General features: G+C 44.2%; 1 protein-coding gene across 1 annotated transcript in view; it reads left to right on the top strand.

Moving 5' to 3' along the window:
• LOC120394982 (complement factor H-like) overlaps positions 1-18,266 on the top strand; it is a gene marked incomplete at its 5' end in the record, with an annotated part of 95,295 nt that overhangs the window by 50,209 nt on the left and 26,820 nt on the right. The window contains one exon of the mRNA XM_039519160.1: positions 1,889-2,028. Coding sequence (XP_039375094.1) covers positions 1,889-2,028 — 140 coding nt within the window. The remainder of the gene's footprint in view (positions 1-1,888; positions 2,029-18,266) is intronic.

An 18,266-nucleotide genomic window follows, 5' to 3' on the forward strand; every position in this document is an offset into this window, starting at 1 on the left:
TGGTCTGACCCGGTACGGCCTTTCTTATGTTCTTATGTTATGTTAACTGCAAGGAAAGTTCTGCTCAGCCCCTGCCACCTTGGGCTTGAGCATGTTCAGTACAGATGGAATCTTCAGAGAATAATCAAGCTCCAAATCTGTACTTTCATAGGTTTATAACGTGGCCAAATTTGGGTGCATTTTTCTGAGGACAGCAAAAGGTGAATCTTTGACACCAGGTGGACACCACAGCCAAATGTTGAGTCCCTGCTCCAAACCATGGAAGTGCTAGAGGTCTCAACAAAACAGCTCTAACAATAACTTAGCATCGACAAAACAATATTTAATCAAAAATCAGTCTCTGAAACAGCGAAACCGTTTCAGCTTAAACTTTTCAAAACAAAACAAAAAATGATGCTGAGGCAGACACCAGACATGGAAAATTTCAATCCAAATGGTTAAAGTCTAACAAAGTTACAAGCAATTAGAAATGGGATTTTATCATTCAGAGACTCGGGCAAATTTAATAAAAGATGTTACTATCAGCTCCACCTAATATTTATAAATTGTGACATTTAGCCACTGGTCTGGCCTGTGTTTAGGGATAGTGTGGAGGCAAATTTCAGAGTGTTACCTGTGTTAGTCTGTATCAGCAAAAATGACCAGGAGTACTTGTGACACCTTATAGACTAACAATTTTATTTGGGCATAAGCTTTCGTGGGCTAAAACCCACTTCATCAGATGTAAGGCAGATCCCGTCTTTTCATGTACTGCTATATATATCTTCCTACTGTATTTTCCACTCCATGCATCTGATGAAGTGGGTTTTAGCCCAGGAAAGCTTATGCCCAAATAAATTTGTTAGTCTATAAGATGCCACAGGTATTTCTCATTTTTGTTGAGGCAAAGTAATCCAGGGAGCAGTTGTGCTCAAGGAAATCCTGTCTTTCCTCCAGTTCTCTACCAGGCATGAGTTGTGTGTGCATTACACCATCTTTTGGGATAATGCAGCATGTTCCTCTGTCTATACCTGGTCAGCACTTTTGGGTGTTGCAAAGTGGATTAAAGCCATGGTTCCACCTTGCCCCTCTGCCTCCCCTTCCTCCATGGAGTGGCTTGCACAGTTTGTCTGGTAGCTCTGGGTGCTTGAACATCAGTTAAGATATCATGTGTAAAATCAAGTCATCAACCTCCATAACAAAATTCAGACACAAACATCCTGCCTCAAAGCCTCATTCCCTCCCTATCTCTACTCTTCCCAAATGCCCAAGAAAGTAGATGGGCTGCGCAGTGTATCCTGGAAGTCAGCAAATTCAGGGAGAGAGTGAATTCCAAAATTGAATGCCTCTCCAGGATAATGCCCTGCTACAAACACCCTCTCCTTTAAACTGAGGGGGCCTAGCATGAATGCTGTATTGATCACAGCTGTGGAAATATTGCAGTGAGTGAGGCTGTCTCTGAAGAAGGCAGGTGAAGTGATGATTTCTGTGTGATGTTTTATCACTGTCTTTCTTACTGATGAGCCCCTTATGATTTGAAGGTGCTTCACCAAATTACTTATACATACAGCACATACAATACAAAGAGAGAGCTTTTCCTGCAAAATAAGAGCTGGCAGTGTCAGAATCAAAATGACCATTTTCACTTCAACCATCTTTTAGATTGGCTTTGAGAAATCAGTATCAGGAATGATTGTGAGAGATAAGAAACACTGATATGCACGATGATTTCTTACCTTCCTCTCCCACTCTCTAAAAGTATGAAGGAACTTCTTGTTCAAAAATTTTTAAATAGCGTTCCTCCATTTCATTTCAGGTGTACCTCTTCTTGTGGTCACCCTATACCTATGAAAAGCATGTTAATTAATAGTATTTATCTTGAGATAATGTCATACTCTCTCTATTTTAGAAATCTGTGAAAAAGTTGAGATACAGAATGGTTATTTCTCTGAAAGTAAGCACAGATTTAATTTAAATGAGGAAGCAACATATGGGTGTCAGATTGGTTACACAACTCCAGAAGGAAATGAGTTGGGGAAGACACAGTGCCTTTGAGAAGGATGGACTCCTTTACCAAAGTGCATTAGTGAGTAATTTAATGATTGAAGAACTCTCTACTTTGCTCCTTTTTTCCCCGAGTAGAGGATGAGCACCATGTTCAGGTATGGGGAGAAGCTTGCAGCTTCATGTGGGGAAACTTACAAGGCTGAGGCTCCTTGGGTTATGCCTTAGTATGACTGGACAAAATTAATCTATTATTTGGGGGAGGTATTACCATCATAAATAAAATAACTTACCATTGACTGATCAGAATTTAAATCATAAAGACTTAAATTTTATGTAAAAGCATCAGAGCACAAAATTATAAAAACTTTCTTCCAATTGTTGTCACTTTAGGTATCTTAGTTATAGTCCTCGGGTTTCAGGAGTCCCTTCTCTCCAGATGAGAGGAAATACGGTGATTAAAATGGACAATTAAATCTCCCACTTTTGTGGGACAATAACTCCAATATTAACCCAGTCCAAGTGGGGGTCATCTCTTCCTTTTATTTCAGGCTGCCTTATTTCCTGGCTATTCCTCTTTTTACCCTATTAGTATCCACATACACAGAACATAAAAGAACTTGCTTATAATTTGTCTTCAAATGAAGTCCATTCCATCGCTCAGAGAAGACTATTAAATAAACAGCATAGCTACCAAGACCTAGAAAATCCCATCTACGTTATCTGTCTGTGAAATACAGGAACTTTAAGTTGTTTGCAGTTCTGGCTCTGCAAAGTGGTGTCCCGTACGATAGCACCTGCAATAACTCTTGCACACTGGGATGTTTCACATAGAATAGTCTACAAAATTGGCTCAATAAATGAATACATCTTCCTTTGGATGCATGGCTCTTTATAAGTAGTCTCCCATATTTCCAGTCAAGAATAATTCTCATGTTTCTACAGGGACAAGATTCCCTGCAATTTGTTACTCATTTGGAAATCAGCAGGGAAATGTTTGACTTTTGTGGTGTTCATGAATGTTTTGATTTGAAAATAAAGGCCGTGAAAATGACAGTGCCAACGCATGGATTAGTTTGGTTGGTAAACAAGGACCAGACCCTCAAATGGGATAAAACAGGGCTAAGTATTAGGGACACATAATTGAATGCGGTGAGAACTCCTTATTTACTGTTGTATGCTGCTTTCCACCTTTGCCTTTTTATATGTATAAGGCCCAATTCTCCTCCTGTTCCATCTGCTTTGCATAGTTCTGACTGCAGAAAACAGCCAAAATAATAGTTGGCTGGTTGGAATTCCCCCCAGATATAAAGGTGTGACTAAGGAAAAGGCATCATAACTGGGATGTCCTGGCTCTTCTGGCTGCTGAAATGACCCTTTGGGGCCATAGAGAACCAGCATAAAATAGCTTGAAGAAGGAGGAACAACCTGAGGATCTGGAAGGCAGAAAGTTGGCTTGAAGTTATGTTTGTTCTATCCCTTGATCCGGTTCCTTGCTCAGCATAGCTGGACCAGACCAGAGAATCTGTTTCCTGGCTTCCCTACACTGGAGGAGAATCTAACCCTTACAGATGATTCAAGGGATCATGATTACAACCTAACTGTAACAATCACAGTAACAATATGCAGTGCAGCAACTGAAAGAAGGAAATTATATTCACAGTTTCAAATGGTAGGAGAAAGGCAATGGCCTGAATCCAAGGAAGGAAAACTTTTATGCTAGATATTAGGAAGATATTCTGATTTTTAAGAGCATTAGTATTGACTCTCAAGGGAAAGGTTTGAGTCACTATTATCACTGTAGATTTTCAAAGACAAACATGTCTGGTAAACATTAGTGGGAATGATGTAAGAAGCAAGCATGCAAAATGCAGGTATATATTTATTGCCTAAATGTTTTGTTCTAGCCTTGCCTTCTAAATCTATTATCACTTTCTTTTCACCACCACATATTCCTAAAGAAAAATTAAGGCAATACAATGTGTGGTACTGTGTGTAGAATTTTCATTTTTTACTATACTGAGGCCCAAATTCACAAAGGTAGATAAATGAGGATGCTTTAGAATGCCAGTTTCTAATTAAGAAAAATAACTAAATTTCTCTAATTCTATAGAAACATGTAAACTGGTGTGAGAAAGTACACCTCCTTTCTAGCATTATGGGAACAAAAGCAAATAATTCATGCATACATATGAACAAGGCTGGCTGGAAGCAGCTGATAAGAAGTCATGGAACGAAACAGGTTCCAGATCCGAATTCCAAAAATTCAGTCACCTTCAAATGCTAATAACTACACCATGGATACAGTGAAACCCCGCTATAACGCGACCTTTGGGGTCCAAAAAATTCCATCGTGCTAAATGCGGGGTATAGCGGGGTTTCAAACCAGTCAGTTTTTCAGTGGTCCCCAAAGCAGTGCATTGATGTGCACTGCCTAGTGCCCCTGGTGCCTAGTGCCCAGCAGGGGAGAGGAGCTGTGGCTCCCCTCCTGCCGGGGACAGAGAACTCCGGGGCTGCGGGTGCCGGTGCTCTCTGTCCCCGGCAGGTGCGGGGCTGAGGCTTCTCTCCGGCTTCAAGAGGAGCTGCGGCTCCCTGCCTGCCGGGGACAGAAAACTCTGGGCCTGCGGCAGGCGCGGGGCCGCGGTTTCTCTCCTGCTTCAAGAGAAGCCGTGGCTCCCCGCCTGCCGGGGACAGAGAACTCCGGGGCTGCTGGCACTGGTGCTCTCTGTCCCCGGCAGGTGCGGGGCCGCGGCTCCTCTTGAAGCAGGAGAGAAGCCGCGGCCCCGCACCTGCTGGGGACAGAGAGCACTGGCCCTGGCAGCCCCGGAGAAGCCGGAGAGAAGCTGTGGCCTCACGCCTGCTGGGGACAGAGAGCACTGGCGCCAGCAGCCTCGGAAGTCTCTGTCCCCGGCAGGTGCGGGGCTGCAGCTTCTCTCCCCTGCCATGGTGTTGGGGACCATTGGTACAGTACCATACTGTATTATGCCTTAAAGGAGAGCCAACCTGTGATAGCATTATATGCGATTTCGCATTATGGCGGGGGGCGTTATTACGAGTTTTGACTGTACTGATAAAATACAGTAATACTATATTTTTTGTGCTACTTTTAAGTTCCACTTCAAAATAAGTAATTGTTTTTAATATGAAATGTAGTTGAACCACTGCAGTTGTGGGGTAACTGCAATAACACTTGATGGAGTTTGTTCCCATTTACTTTCCAAAAAAAAGTTAAAACAATCCAGTATGAGTTTTATGCCATTCTGTTGAAATCAATATTCTGTTCCTGTGCAGTCCATAGGGGATTTGCATGTAATATTTGTTTTAAAAAATTGACATGTACTAAACTGATTTTCTAATGTTTGTTCTTTCTCTGACAGGTACTTCAGGATGAATAAAAAGAAGCATCAAGCAGATAATTTTAACTTAGATCTGAGGATCAAAATCCACTGACCAGTTATTTGTAATGTTCACACATTATGTCCTTTGTCAGTATTTTAGCTTAAATTGATTATATGCATCAGTTCAGTCACTTTTTTATCGTTGGTCACAGTGGTTTAAAATATACAATCATAAAATAGTAACAACAGATGGGCAAATATGTTCAAACTCAGATCAAGCGACAGCTTTTTATGATATTTGGAAAAGCAAATTTTAAGGCAAATTGTACACATCGGCACATCCTGAATTACACACTTCCTGCTCGCTGAAACAGAAAGCAGTGGTATTTCCCTCTGGCCCAAATCAGGAACTCCAGGAAGTCTCATTAGAAACCTTAATCTTGGGAGATTTTTAGCCCAATCACCACACCAGAAAGTTTGGGATATGCATGGAGGCTTTTTTGAGTTCTGCCCATCACTATTAGCTGTTGGTGATCATTCTTCCAAATGTTTTAGTTCATGTAACCAAAAAATGATCCTGTCATCTAGCACAGTCATACAGAAAACATTGGCTTGTCTGGTTAAAGTTTAAACTCATGGAGTCTTAATTATTTTTCCTTTTTAAAATTAAAGATTTGTATGTTTCATTTGCTACTCTTCTTTAAAAGTCTGTTATTTGGACTTGTTTGGGTTTTTTATTAACACCATCATCTGAAGTGAAGTGGTAAGGAATCTTAGGATTCGTAGAAAAACGGAGACAAAGATGAAAGCCTGCAGCTAATTTGAATAGCAACATGATACATGAATTTGGCAGTGTGTGAATAAATTGTCTATGCTTATTTTCTACTGTATGCAATAAACTGGAAATTACATTAATGATGTGACACAGATGAATCATTATCAGAATCCACCCAGACAAATACTTGAAGATAAAGTGAAGATTGAGGGGATGCTATATGTAGGGAATGGAACAAATTCTGGACCTGTGGCATACACAAATAAGCACACTTACACTATAAAAGCTGAAAAAACTGTGCATGTATTTCCCCCAAAATTATGTGAATGTTGAAGTTTTTCACATTATTGCAAGACTGCCTGTAGCACTTATGTTACTGATTCTCCTAGTGGAATCCACAGTCCAAATTTAGTCACCCAGGCTGCCTATTCAATGCACGGGGAGAGTCAATCACCTTAGGATACATCTATATTTGAGCTTGAATGTGTGATTCCCTGCTTGCATAGACATACCTGCCCTAGCTGTGCTCAAGCTAGCACTGCATAGGCACCAGCTCAGCCTAGTTTCCATAAGTACTGTCTGAATTAGCTGGGGGTTCGTTCAAGCTTGGTATTGAGTGAGGAAAAGACAGGCAGGATCAGGGTAACACTGAAAAGCCAAGTGGCTGCGTTTATTTAGGGGATAATTACAACTTGGGCTGGAGGGGTAGGCAACTTTGGCTGGGATGGTATCAAAAGTACAAACACACCCCAAAACACAGTAATAATACACTTTATACTGCTCACCACACCACACCAAATAGGCAGACACACCAATCACACAAGATGGGAATCGGGTTTGTCAGAGCGATGCCCGGTGCAAACACAGAAAAGAGACCCACGGGCCACTGCCTCAGCCACCCTTGCGTTCACACAGAGGGTAAACCCAGAGTGTGGTGCGGCTGCAGCTGGGCAGATTCCACTCACTCAGACCGCGGGGACAGGGACCCCTTGGTCAGCTAATCTCCAGGTGGAGACAGCTCCCAGATTCATTCACTCCGGACAAAGATAGAGCAGTGATTCAAACACATAAAACAGTTTGCAATTAACAATTCAATAACAAGTAAAACAATTATACAAGCTAGCTAAGCAACTGTGCAATTCTGAGCTCACTAATACAATCCTGATATCCTGAGTAGATATTTGGTACCAAGTTAGGGAGGGGAACAAATAAGAGGCTAGATAAGCTAACTGTCAGATATCAAAAAGCAAATACCGCACTCCAGGCGCAGCTGACCAGCAGAACAGACACCAGAAGCATGACGAGCTGACAGGGATCGGGTCCAAACGACAACGAATCCAAATGATACGACACGAGCGCGCTTTACCTGGAGGAGACCCTGGCCGAACGAGTGATCAGGCCCTTCAGCTAACACGCGGATGCTCCACACAAATTTTGGGGGGGAACCTAGTTTTATGGACAGGTCTCACTCCCTCGTGTCAGTATCTAATTGGTTCCCTGGTCCCTCCTCCCTTCAGGCCTTGAGCTGTTGCCACCCCACGTCGGAAGGCTTTGCACACGGCACACTGGAGTTGACAAGTAAACAAACCTGACCCTTAGATGACTGGGTCCAAAAAGAGCGGGAAAGTGAGTAGCCGGGCAGAATTAAGTATCTGTATACAGTACTCTGGAGTTGCTGGGCAGAACTAGCCTGACCTCCAGACGACCGACCCAAAAAAAAACAGGTTGCTGGGCAGAATCAGGCCTCCACACACAGAACTAGCCTGACCTTTAGATGGCCCAGCAGGGGAGAAAAAAAACAAAAACACAGGAGAGCATACACAGCCAGTGTTGCTGGGCAGGATTGAGTCTCTGCCCTCTCCTATACAACAAGAACCTGGTCCAAGATGGAGGCTGCCTTGCCCTTTTAGTAGGACAAGATGGCCGTGGACCAACAATTGGCCATACAGAGCCATAACTATGAATCGGATTGCGACAAGTACAACCCCCCCAGACCCTCAGCTACCTACTTGGGTGGCGAGCCCAAGCTCTTGCTCGTGCTGCAGCACCACTGGCTACTTTTAGGTGCCAGATTGGGCTGAGTTAGTGTGGGTACATACATGGGAGCTGGGCACCACATGTACCCTTAGACTAGGATTCAGAAAAGCTAGTAGGTTGAGCAAGAAGGCACCTCAGCCAGACAGTGGGGAGTTCCAAGGACAAGATTGTGGCCTAAGCCTTACGCCTTGGTGGCAGTTGAGCACTTTTCTCCACTCAGGATACACAGTTGTGAACTCTTTCCTGGAGTTAAGCACCTAAGTCTGGTCAGCCCTTTTTCATAAAATACACAGCACTAGGTGATGGTGCCATTATACTCTACAGCGCATGCGTGCGCGCGCACACATGCACGCACGCACGTACATACGTAGAGACCTAAGTCCAAAGCCTGATGCAGAGCAGGGACTTGAAGTCAGGTCACCCAGGTGATTCACTAACTACTAGGCAATTCTGGCATATGTCTTTCTCAAGTCTCCAATTGTAGCTGTTCCACTTTGTCTGCCTAAGTAATTAAAAAATTAATTAGAACGGGGACTTGAACTTGTGACTCCCACATTTGACTGGGCAACAAAATGGCAGCTGGAATTCAATGTTGATAAATGCAAAGTAATGCACATTGGAAAACATAATCCCACCTACACATAAAATGATGGGGGTCTAAATTAGCTGTTACCACTCAAGAAAGATCTTGGAGTCATTGTGGATAGTTCTCAACATCCAGTCAATGTGCAGTGGCAGCCAATAAAGCTAATGGAATGTGGGAATCATTAGAAAAGGGATAGAGGAGACAGAAAATATATTGCTTGTATATAAATCTATGGTACATGCACATCTTGAATACTGATGCAGATCTGGTCAACCCATCTCAAAAATATATATATTGGCATTGGAAAAGGTACAGAAACAAAAAAGATTAGGGATATGGAACAGCTTTCATATGATGAGAGATTAGTAAAATTGGGACTTTTCAGCTTGAAAAAGAAACAACTAAGGGGGGATATGATAGAAGTCTATACAATCATGACTGGTGTGGAGTAAGTAAATAATGAATTGTTCTTTACACCTCCTCATAACACAAGAACTAGGGGTCACCAAATGAAATTAACAGTCACCTGGTTTATAACAAACTAAAGGAAGTATTTCTTCACACAACACACAGTCAACCTGTGGAACTCTTTGTCAGAGGATATTGTGAAGACTAAGATTATAAAAGGGTTAAATAAAGGAACTATATACATTCATGGAGGATAAGGCCATCAATGGCTATTAGCCAGGCTGGACACAGATGCAAAACCATGCTCTGAAGTGTCCCTAGTCTCTGTCCCAGAAGCTGGGAACAGGCTACAAGGGATGGGTTACTAGATGATTAGCTGTTTTGTTCATTACCTCTGAAGAACCTGGTATTGACCACTGTTGGAAGACAAGATACTGGACTAGATGGACCATTGGTTTGACCCAGTATGGCGGTTCTTACATTCCCCTAACTACTGGGCCATAGAGTGCAATGACTTTTAATATAAAAGTGGAATGGGATCAACAGGCCAGGTTGAGAGAGAGAGAAACTATTTTAGGGGTTAGGGGCATGCTTATGAGAGGTAAAAGATTTGGGTTCAACTCCCTGTGCCATATCAGATGGGGTATATGTGAAAACTGAACCCAGGTCTTCTGCATCGGGGTGAGTACTCTACCAACAGGGCTAAAAGTTACAAGGTAGGGCAGCAGCCTCTCCTCCTCAGTTTTGTGTGAGAAACAGTTTCAGCATCTAATTTCAGGAAAAGAGTCACAGCTGTGAATTCACAAGTGGTGAGAGATGCTTAACTGCCTTTGAGGGGTAGGCTTAGGCCACACCTCCTTGACATTTCCTATTGGTTAGCTTCAGTGGCTCCTTGTTCATTGTGCTGCCTTTTGCAAAGCCTATTCTTAGGCACCTAGTTCTCCCCATGCCTTGTATTGGAAGCCTGAATGTCTAACTCAGGCCTGTGGATTATGCTTGGTGTTGAAAATGTAAATCCCAATTATGGCTCTAAATGTGAATTGCTGCAATCAGACTGGAGTCCTTAGGCAGCTGAAAGAACAAGGTCACCTTTTGCCTACAGTAAACCAAAGAGATCCAGTTTCACCTTGTTGGGTGTGGGGTTTGCTTTTACTACGGTGTTTTGTGCTCTGAGAAAATACATAAGCCCATAATTCCAGGCAAAGCAGAGAGACACTATCACACTAGGAGAAGTTTATGTGAAAGCAGATATACACACAATACAAGGGAAATAAGAGCCAGGAGAGAATATACAAAAGCAACCACAAAGGTTGAAGACATCAGTTCATACATCTCTACAATGTTCTTATTCCAGAACTGTACAGATAGCAGCTAAAGTACATATTTCTCTTTAGAACCACAGTTTTAGTAACTATCATTTAGTTGTTTGATACAAGTCCTATCCTCAGGGAAACCCTCTTTTTTACATCTAAGGATATTTTCAGCATTCAACTGGAGCAGAACTAATGGGAAGAGTTTAAGGGTAGGTCTACACTTACCGCGCGGGTCGACGCAGAGAGTTCGACTTCTCGGAGTTCGAACTATCGCGTCTAATCTAGACGTGATAGTTCGAACTCCCCGCGTGCTCCGGTAGACCAGGCCTGAGTGTGAGCCATTCAGTAGCAGCAGACATATTGGTGTGACAATGTCCAAGACTTAGGCCTGGTCTACACTAAGAAGGGGGGTCGAACTAGGGTACGCAAATTCAGCTACGTGAATAGCGTAGCTGAATTCGAAGTACCCTAGTTCAAACTACTCACCTGTCCAGATGCCGCGGGATCGAAGTCCGCGGCTCCAAGGTCGACTCCGCCACCGCTGTTTGCAGTGGTGGAGTTCCGGAGTCGACCGGAGCACGCGGGGAGTTCGAACTATCGCGTCTAGATTAGACGTGATAGTTCGAACTCCAAGAAGTCGAACTCTCTGCGTCGACCGGCGCAGTAAGTGTAGACCTACCCCCAGAAAGATTATTATTATTTGAAATCTATATGGCTAGCTTGATGTCAGTGGCACTACTCACACTTAAAATGAAGCACACGCTTAAATGCTTTAGTGGACCAGGGCCTCATATACTAGAATTTTCTGGGAAGTTTGGCAATTGTATTCCATTTGCCAAAGTAAGCTTCAGTTTCATCAGAGGAATGGAGGGCTATCTCCATTCCCTGGAGAAGAGGGGACCCTTGTTTTCTTGAAAGGAAAGGACTAAAATTGGATATGAAGTACAGTATTATATATTACTTTCTGGATTAGTCTAAGACAGAAATTATTACCAAGCATTCAATTTATCCAGAGAAGCAGAAGATAAAGTCTAGAATAATAATCTAAGGCAAAAAACATCTCAAAATGCTAAAATGCATAATTAGAAGAACAATACTGAGGGATATTTGGACCTTTAACATCTACATTACATTAATTTATTAGCCAAGTTGGGTGATCAAACGTTACAGCTTTTTACCCATATCCCAGTGTACTCACCCATATCCCTGTACCGTTGAGATCCACTGTCCCACCAAGCACATGTACAATGCAATTCACTTTATTCCACAGGTAGTGGTATCAGTTTTTAAATGAGGGGCCTGGAGCTCAGCAAGATGAGGTGGGTGAGTTAATATCTTTTATTAGACCAACTTATATTGGAGAGAAAGAGAGAGGGAAGCTTTTGAGCCAAAATGAGCTCTTCCTCAGGTCTGGGGAAGGTACTCAGTGTCACAGCTAAATACTAGGTTAAACAGATTCTGGACCTGTCAGTGACAGGCACACTGGCTTCAGTTTGGCATTGTCTATTCCCTGGCAATAGTGTCAGATATCATTAAGCAGTGGAATTGCTTTGAGAAGAAGAGCTTCAAGCGGGCAGGTAGAAAATGGTGGGATAATCTGTGAGTTCAATGACAGACTGCAATATAAGACCTATACAAGGTTCTCATGAAAAAAAGAAGTAACCAGTTAGGGATTATGCAAAATGCACCATGCAAAGCAGGGAAAGGGGACAGTATAAGGGGAAAGTTGCTTATCAAATAAACAGTAAAGAAGCAGCTGCTAACAACTTCCCATCCAATTGGTGAGCTTTCCCTGTCCTTGAAGTCACAGATATGAATGTAGCGGTCAGTCCTGTCAGGGCATGTGCACAATCATCACAGTTTGAGGCACTGTCCATGACCCTCATGTGGCAGAACACATGGATGGCTATAAACAGGTACACAGAAGTTTTTACATTAATTGCCCTTAACAAAACAGAAAGATAAATCTCCATAAAACATGACAACTCTTTTCAGGCACACACATGCATGCATGCGCGCACACACACACACCCTGTGACTACAGGTTTCAGGGTTTTCACCTAGTACTGGTGAAGCAAAACATAGGGCTTGTCTTATCTTTCCCAGATCCATTGTATTGATTTAGATGGAATATATAGGCTCAAGATATTAACATAACCCAGTCACTGTTTTTACATTAAATAATGTAAAACAATGTTTGCAGTTTGGTATAAGTGTGTGTGGGGGAGGGGAGTCTCAGCTTGCTTAGTACTGTGGCAAATGCATTATTAAAATCCTTTTAACCTTTCATTAAAGACATAGAAAAGGAAAGTGGTTCAAGCATTAGAAATGTAAAGTATTAAAATCAGGGTTTCTGGTATTAGGTAAGATGGACTGGAGCTGTTGTGTTGCTGTTATTACAGGTCAATCCCATTTTGTCTCAGATTGTGGTTGAGATTCAGCTGGCACTACTAGAGGGTTCCTCCGGAATGTCACCCGGGTCCCTGGTTTTGGCCACGTCTGGTCAGGACATCTCTTGGGATTAGATTAAGAAGAAGCTCTGGGGTCCTAGGAGAAATCAAGGTAACAGCCACAAAGATAAATGTTGCTCCAGTAACCTCCGTCTGGTCTGCCATATTCCCTTGCCCCTAAAGTCCTTCCTTTAAGGACTCAAAAAGGGAGTCAGTGGAATAGCCCATTCTCTCATTAATTGTGTCCACCACTTAATCCTTATAACTAGGGCCCTACCAAATTCATGGTTCACTTTGGTCAATTCCATGGCTACAGGGGCTTAAAATTGGTGAATTTCATGATTTCAGATGTTTACAGCTGAAATTTGAGTGTTGTAACCGTGGGGGTCCTGATCCAAAAGGGGATCGTGTGGGTGGGGGTGGGGGTGTCCTAACACTGTTGTAGGGGGGTTGCAGGATTGCCATACTCACTTATCTCAGAGGTGGAGATAGGTCTGATTTCCCCAGTGCTGCTGGGAGTGCCCCAACCAGGGGCTCCTAGCTGCTAGTCAGGGCCAGTGGTGGATTAATGCATGGAGCGAGCGGGGAGGCAGAAGCCTTGAGCCTGAGTGGCCTGGTGCCCAGGCAGGAGTTAGCAGGGACAGCAGCCTGGAGCCTAAGTGCCCTCAGCCCCAGCAGGAGCCATGGGGGGTGGCAGTCTGGAGCTCAGCTCCACCCTCACGGCTGCACTGCCTATGGAGGTGGGTCTGATCTCTCCCCTTAACAGCCATACAGGAGAAGGACAAGTCCTGTCCCTCCCCAGCCCGGCTGATTTCGGAAGATCAGATATCACAGGGCAGGGCCTGGTAGGGCCCTACTTATAGCTGACACACCAATTTTGGTTCATTAATGTCTGAACCCACATTTTCTGGTTTATCAAATATGATTTTAACACAGTCCCTGAGTTATATCACTAAGCCATATTGTTTGGACTACTTTAGTCTTTCTGGTTCCCTTTTGTATTTTTTCCTATCACCGTTTGTTATCTTGGTCAGTGGTTCTCAACCAGGGGTCTGGGGCCTCCTGGGGGGGGCTGCGAGCAGGTTTCAGGGGGTTCTCCAAGCAGGGCTAGTGTTAGACTCGCTGGGGTCAGGGGCACAAAGCCAAAGCCCCACTGCATGGGGCTGAAGCCTGGGGCCCTGAGCCCTGCCACCCAGGGCTGAAGCCAAAGCCTGAGCAGCTTAGCTTCATGGGAGGCCCTGTGGCATGGGGCCCCAGGCAGCTGCCCTGCTTGCTACCCCCTAACGCCAGCCCTGGCTTTTATATGCAGAAAACCAGTAGTTTTGGCACAGGTGGGTGTGACGGGTTAGACCCCCTTTTCCACCTGATATTCTTGGGTCTCACTGAGCCCACCTGTTCGACCAGCCTGGGCATCCTCATCCTGTCCTTGCTGTGCCAGGCCCTCAAGCCTTCTCTAGCACACACAGACAAGGCCACGCGCAGCTGCAGACACAGACTGAAATCAGCTCGGTGCCGGAGGGTTCAGCTCGGGGATTTACCCAGCACTCATGTGCACACCTCGTTTGGGGTGTAAGCCCAAAATAATATTGTCTTGCTCTGTATAGAGAGATAAAAATCACCCCCCACACCCCCTGCTCAGTGCACAGCTTTTTGCCCCTCCCCCATGAATTGCACACGCTGGGTTTTGAAACAAACAAAAAAGTTTATTTACTACAAAAGGTAAATTATGAGATTATAAGGGACAGCAAACAGATCAAAGCAGATTACTGAGCAAATAAAACAAAACACCTGAACTAGGCTTGATACATTAAAAAAATTGGCTACAAATAGCAATTTTTCACCCTAAATGTTTTATGCAGGTTGCAGAGTATCTTGAAGGTAAACTGCATCATTTGCAGCTTAAATCTCCAGGTACACCCGTCACAGGCTGACCTTTCTCAGCCTGGGTCCCCATCCTTCTCCCCAGATCAGTTTTAAGTTTTTCCAGCAGTCATCCTGGGTGGGGATTCAGTGAAGAACCAGTGAGCTTGATTAACGCACTTACCAGCCTTAAATAGAATTTACATATGGAAGGAATCTTTTGTTTCCCAGTCCGACCCCTCCACCCCCTCTTACTGGAAAAACTTTGACAGCCCAAGATGGGGGCCTGACCCAGGAAGGCAGGAGATTAGTATCTTCAAAATCTTATTGTTCTTCCTAATGGGCCGTTCAGGCTGATTGCCTACTGTCTGGTGGGCATTTCCCAGATGCAAACACTTTTGCAATTGATACTGAGTTTATATTCCTAACTTCAGATACAGCAATGATACATGCATACAAATAGGATAATCCTATTTGGTTAAATCAGAACCTTTCCAAGGATATCTCACAAGACCCCTCTGGCATCAAATATAACTTAGTTATGTGATATTCATATCATAAGCATATTTCTATGAAGAACATGGGGTGTAGCATCACAGTGGGCCATGGAGTTTTTATAGCCTAGTGGAGTGAGCCTCAGAAAGAAAAAGGTTGAGAACCTCTGATCTAGGTTATTGTGACATTTTATGATTTTTTTTACTCACTTTTTATAGTTAATTTGTTAGCTCAATTAGCACAAGAGGCTCTATCTAGTTGCAGGTATCGGCCATCTGTGATACTTACAAACACAACTATTAGGAAACAGAATGTGTCCCATTCTCTTTCTGGGACATTAAGCAGGGTTTTTGAATTAGAACAGATTGGGAACTCCAAGTTGTAGCTGAGCCTTCAAGTGATGGATAACCTTTCACCCAAACTGCTGCTATGGCCTCTCATGGGAGTTAGGCCATTAGTGCAGTGTGGAGCAGTCACTCCCCAGACTAGGGAAAGCACTATCTCCACAAGGTCTGATTGATCAGGGGAGGAGCTAACCCAGATTATCAACTGGATAGAGGACTGGAAAGAAATCCTACACCTGACTTCGTGCTGCTGATTTTTCTGTCACTAGAAGGGGAGAGTCTCTTGCTTACAACATTTATTTCAAAGAGTATGTCATGCCACAACACTAAGCCACACAGAAATTTGAAGTTATGTATGTTTCTGGTGATTCCATTTCCCTCTCCCACTGTTCTCCCACAAACAGTTCCTGTCATAGCATTATCCTCCATAATGGCAACTATGACATCATCTATTTTCCCAATTTGGTGTTTGATAGGCTTTATCACCTCCACTTGACTTTCCCATTGTGTGGCACTCAGTGGTTTCAGTGTCAGAGAGGATGTTCCTAGATGTTGCTTCAAAATTTGCCATTGATGAGTTGATGCAGAGAAAAATTCATAGATGCTTTGAATTACATTAAAAAATTCAACACTAGAAGCTGATGCTCCATCACTGACCACCAAGTTCAAAGAATGAGAACTGCATGGGGCAAAAAAAGCTTGAAGATTTAACTCTTGGATCTGTGTCTGCACTCCTCTGTTCTTTCCCCTCATGTTGGCACCATTATCATAGCCCTGGCCTCTCATTTCAGCTATTGCAATTCCTGTATCTTCCTGCTTTTTAAGAAGCACATTTATCATACCAGCTCCTGTAGTATCATCAATGTCAATAAATTCTAGAAAATGCTCTCTGACAGGCACCATTGCAGGGACATTTTCACTAGGTTCTGTTGTTACAAAAAGCACCATTAAAATAATTTGTTCCGTATGTTGTTCTGATGTCAGGTGTGCAGTCAAGAATAACAGAGTAACATCTTGCTGACTTCAGATCTGCCATAATCTTCTGTTTGACTTTTGTTGCCAGTAACTGTATGATCACGTTTTGAATTGTTTTTCCAAGGTAGTGGCATGTACATTTCTTGGGTGGTGACTCTTCTTAGATGCTCCTTGAGTACAGCATCAAACCCAGCCATCAGCTTCCACTTAAGGAAGTTTCCATTGTTTGGCACATACAGCTGATCTGAAGTGCCACGCAGTGCTAAGTTTCGGGTAGCAAGCATTCTCACATTGGCAATGAGCTTTTTCAGAACATTTTGCCAGTAAAGAGACTCTGATACAATATTCTCTTGATGCTGATCAGCTATGGTGGCCTTTAACCTTAGTCTCATCTCAAGCTCTTTCCACCTATGGAATGCTCTCTAGTGATTTGCTGCCTTCTCATGGCATGCCACATTTCTAGCCAGATTTTTCCAGTCCTTTGTTCCTGTAGAACCCAATGTGGCCGGAACTTTAGACTGGAAGAGTTTGCAACAAAAACAGTATGCAGCATTCTGGTTTTTGAGTACATCAGCCATGGCCTCTTATAGGGAGCCAGAGTGGCTTCCCTCCGAACCTGAGGGTAAAGAGCCACTCTCTCAGCCTGAGTGAGTGGGGCCAGGCCAAGCTTACTCCACCTCCCCAGAAGGGAAGGGGTGGAACAGGAAGTACAAAGGGCAGGGCTCTTAGCCCAGTCAGGGCAGCACCAGGGAGGGAGGCAGATGTAGATCACTGGCTGCTCCCTTTAGACCCTGCTGCTGCACCAGGGGAGGCCCTGGACCAGGAGAAACCTGACCTGGAGGAAGGACTGGGGCTACCAGGACTGCCTGCCACCAAGTACCCGGAGGAACTAGAGGAGCCTGATGCAGAGGGGGAGTTGGAGCTGCCAGCAGCTGAGTACCCAGACAAGCTGGAGGGACCGGAAGGACTCACTCAAGCGACCGAGTAGGAAGTAGCCCAGGGACAGAACTGCACAGTGCGGTGAGTCTATTTGGTCAGCATGTTGCGGAAGGACCCCTGCTGACCCAGTGGCAGGATCCTCGCCCTGCCACTGTCAGGGCTCTGGGCTGGAATGCAGTGGAGTTGGGTGGGCCTGCATTCCCCTACCCTGGCCAACCCGCCTCGGGTAGCAGAATCCCGACAATGATAGAGACCTTGCCGGCACCTCCGCTAATTCCCTAGTGACAGGCGGTGTGACTCAGGCCGGCCAGTGAGGCAGTAACTCCCCACCGTCCCCTAGTGGCTCGGTGGGCCAACCGACACAGGTCACATCTCTCCATTTTGTCACCATTGGGGATTTCATGCCAGTAATGTATTGGATGGAAACTTCTATTTTCATTGTCTTTGGGGAACATGAAGTTTTTCACTTGCTGCGGCCCATGCAGTACAAGGAAGTCCCTCAGGCTACTTTTAGCTCAAGTGGGTCCACAGTCCTGGATCATCTAGACTTAAGGAACTACACTCAGCAGCAGCTGTTTCTTATGCCTCCACCACACTCTTCTCTGATCTACACTTCTCTTCAGGAATGTGCACGGTTACACCCATTTGAGATGGAGATATGGATGCTGCAGTAGCTGCCAGGTCACCTGCACTCTGACTAAGTGGAAGATCGGGCATCTCCACACCACTCTCATCCTCACTGGGGCTGGAAGGCTCACCATGA

This window comes from Mauremys reevesii, unplaced genomic scaffold (assembly GCF_016161935.1).
Source record: "Mauremys reevesii isolate NIE-2019 unplaced genomic scaffold, ASM1616193v1 Contig87, whole genome shotgun sequence".
Lineage (NCBI taxonomy): Eukaryota > Metazoa > Chordata > Testudines > Geoemydidae > Mauremys > Mauremys reevesii.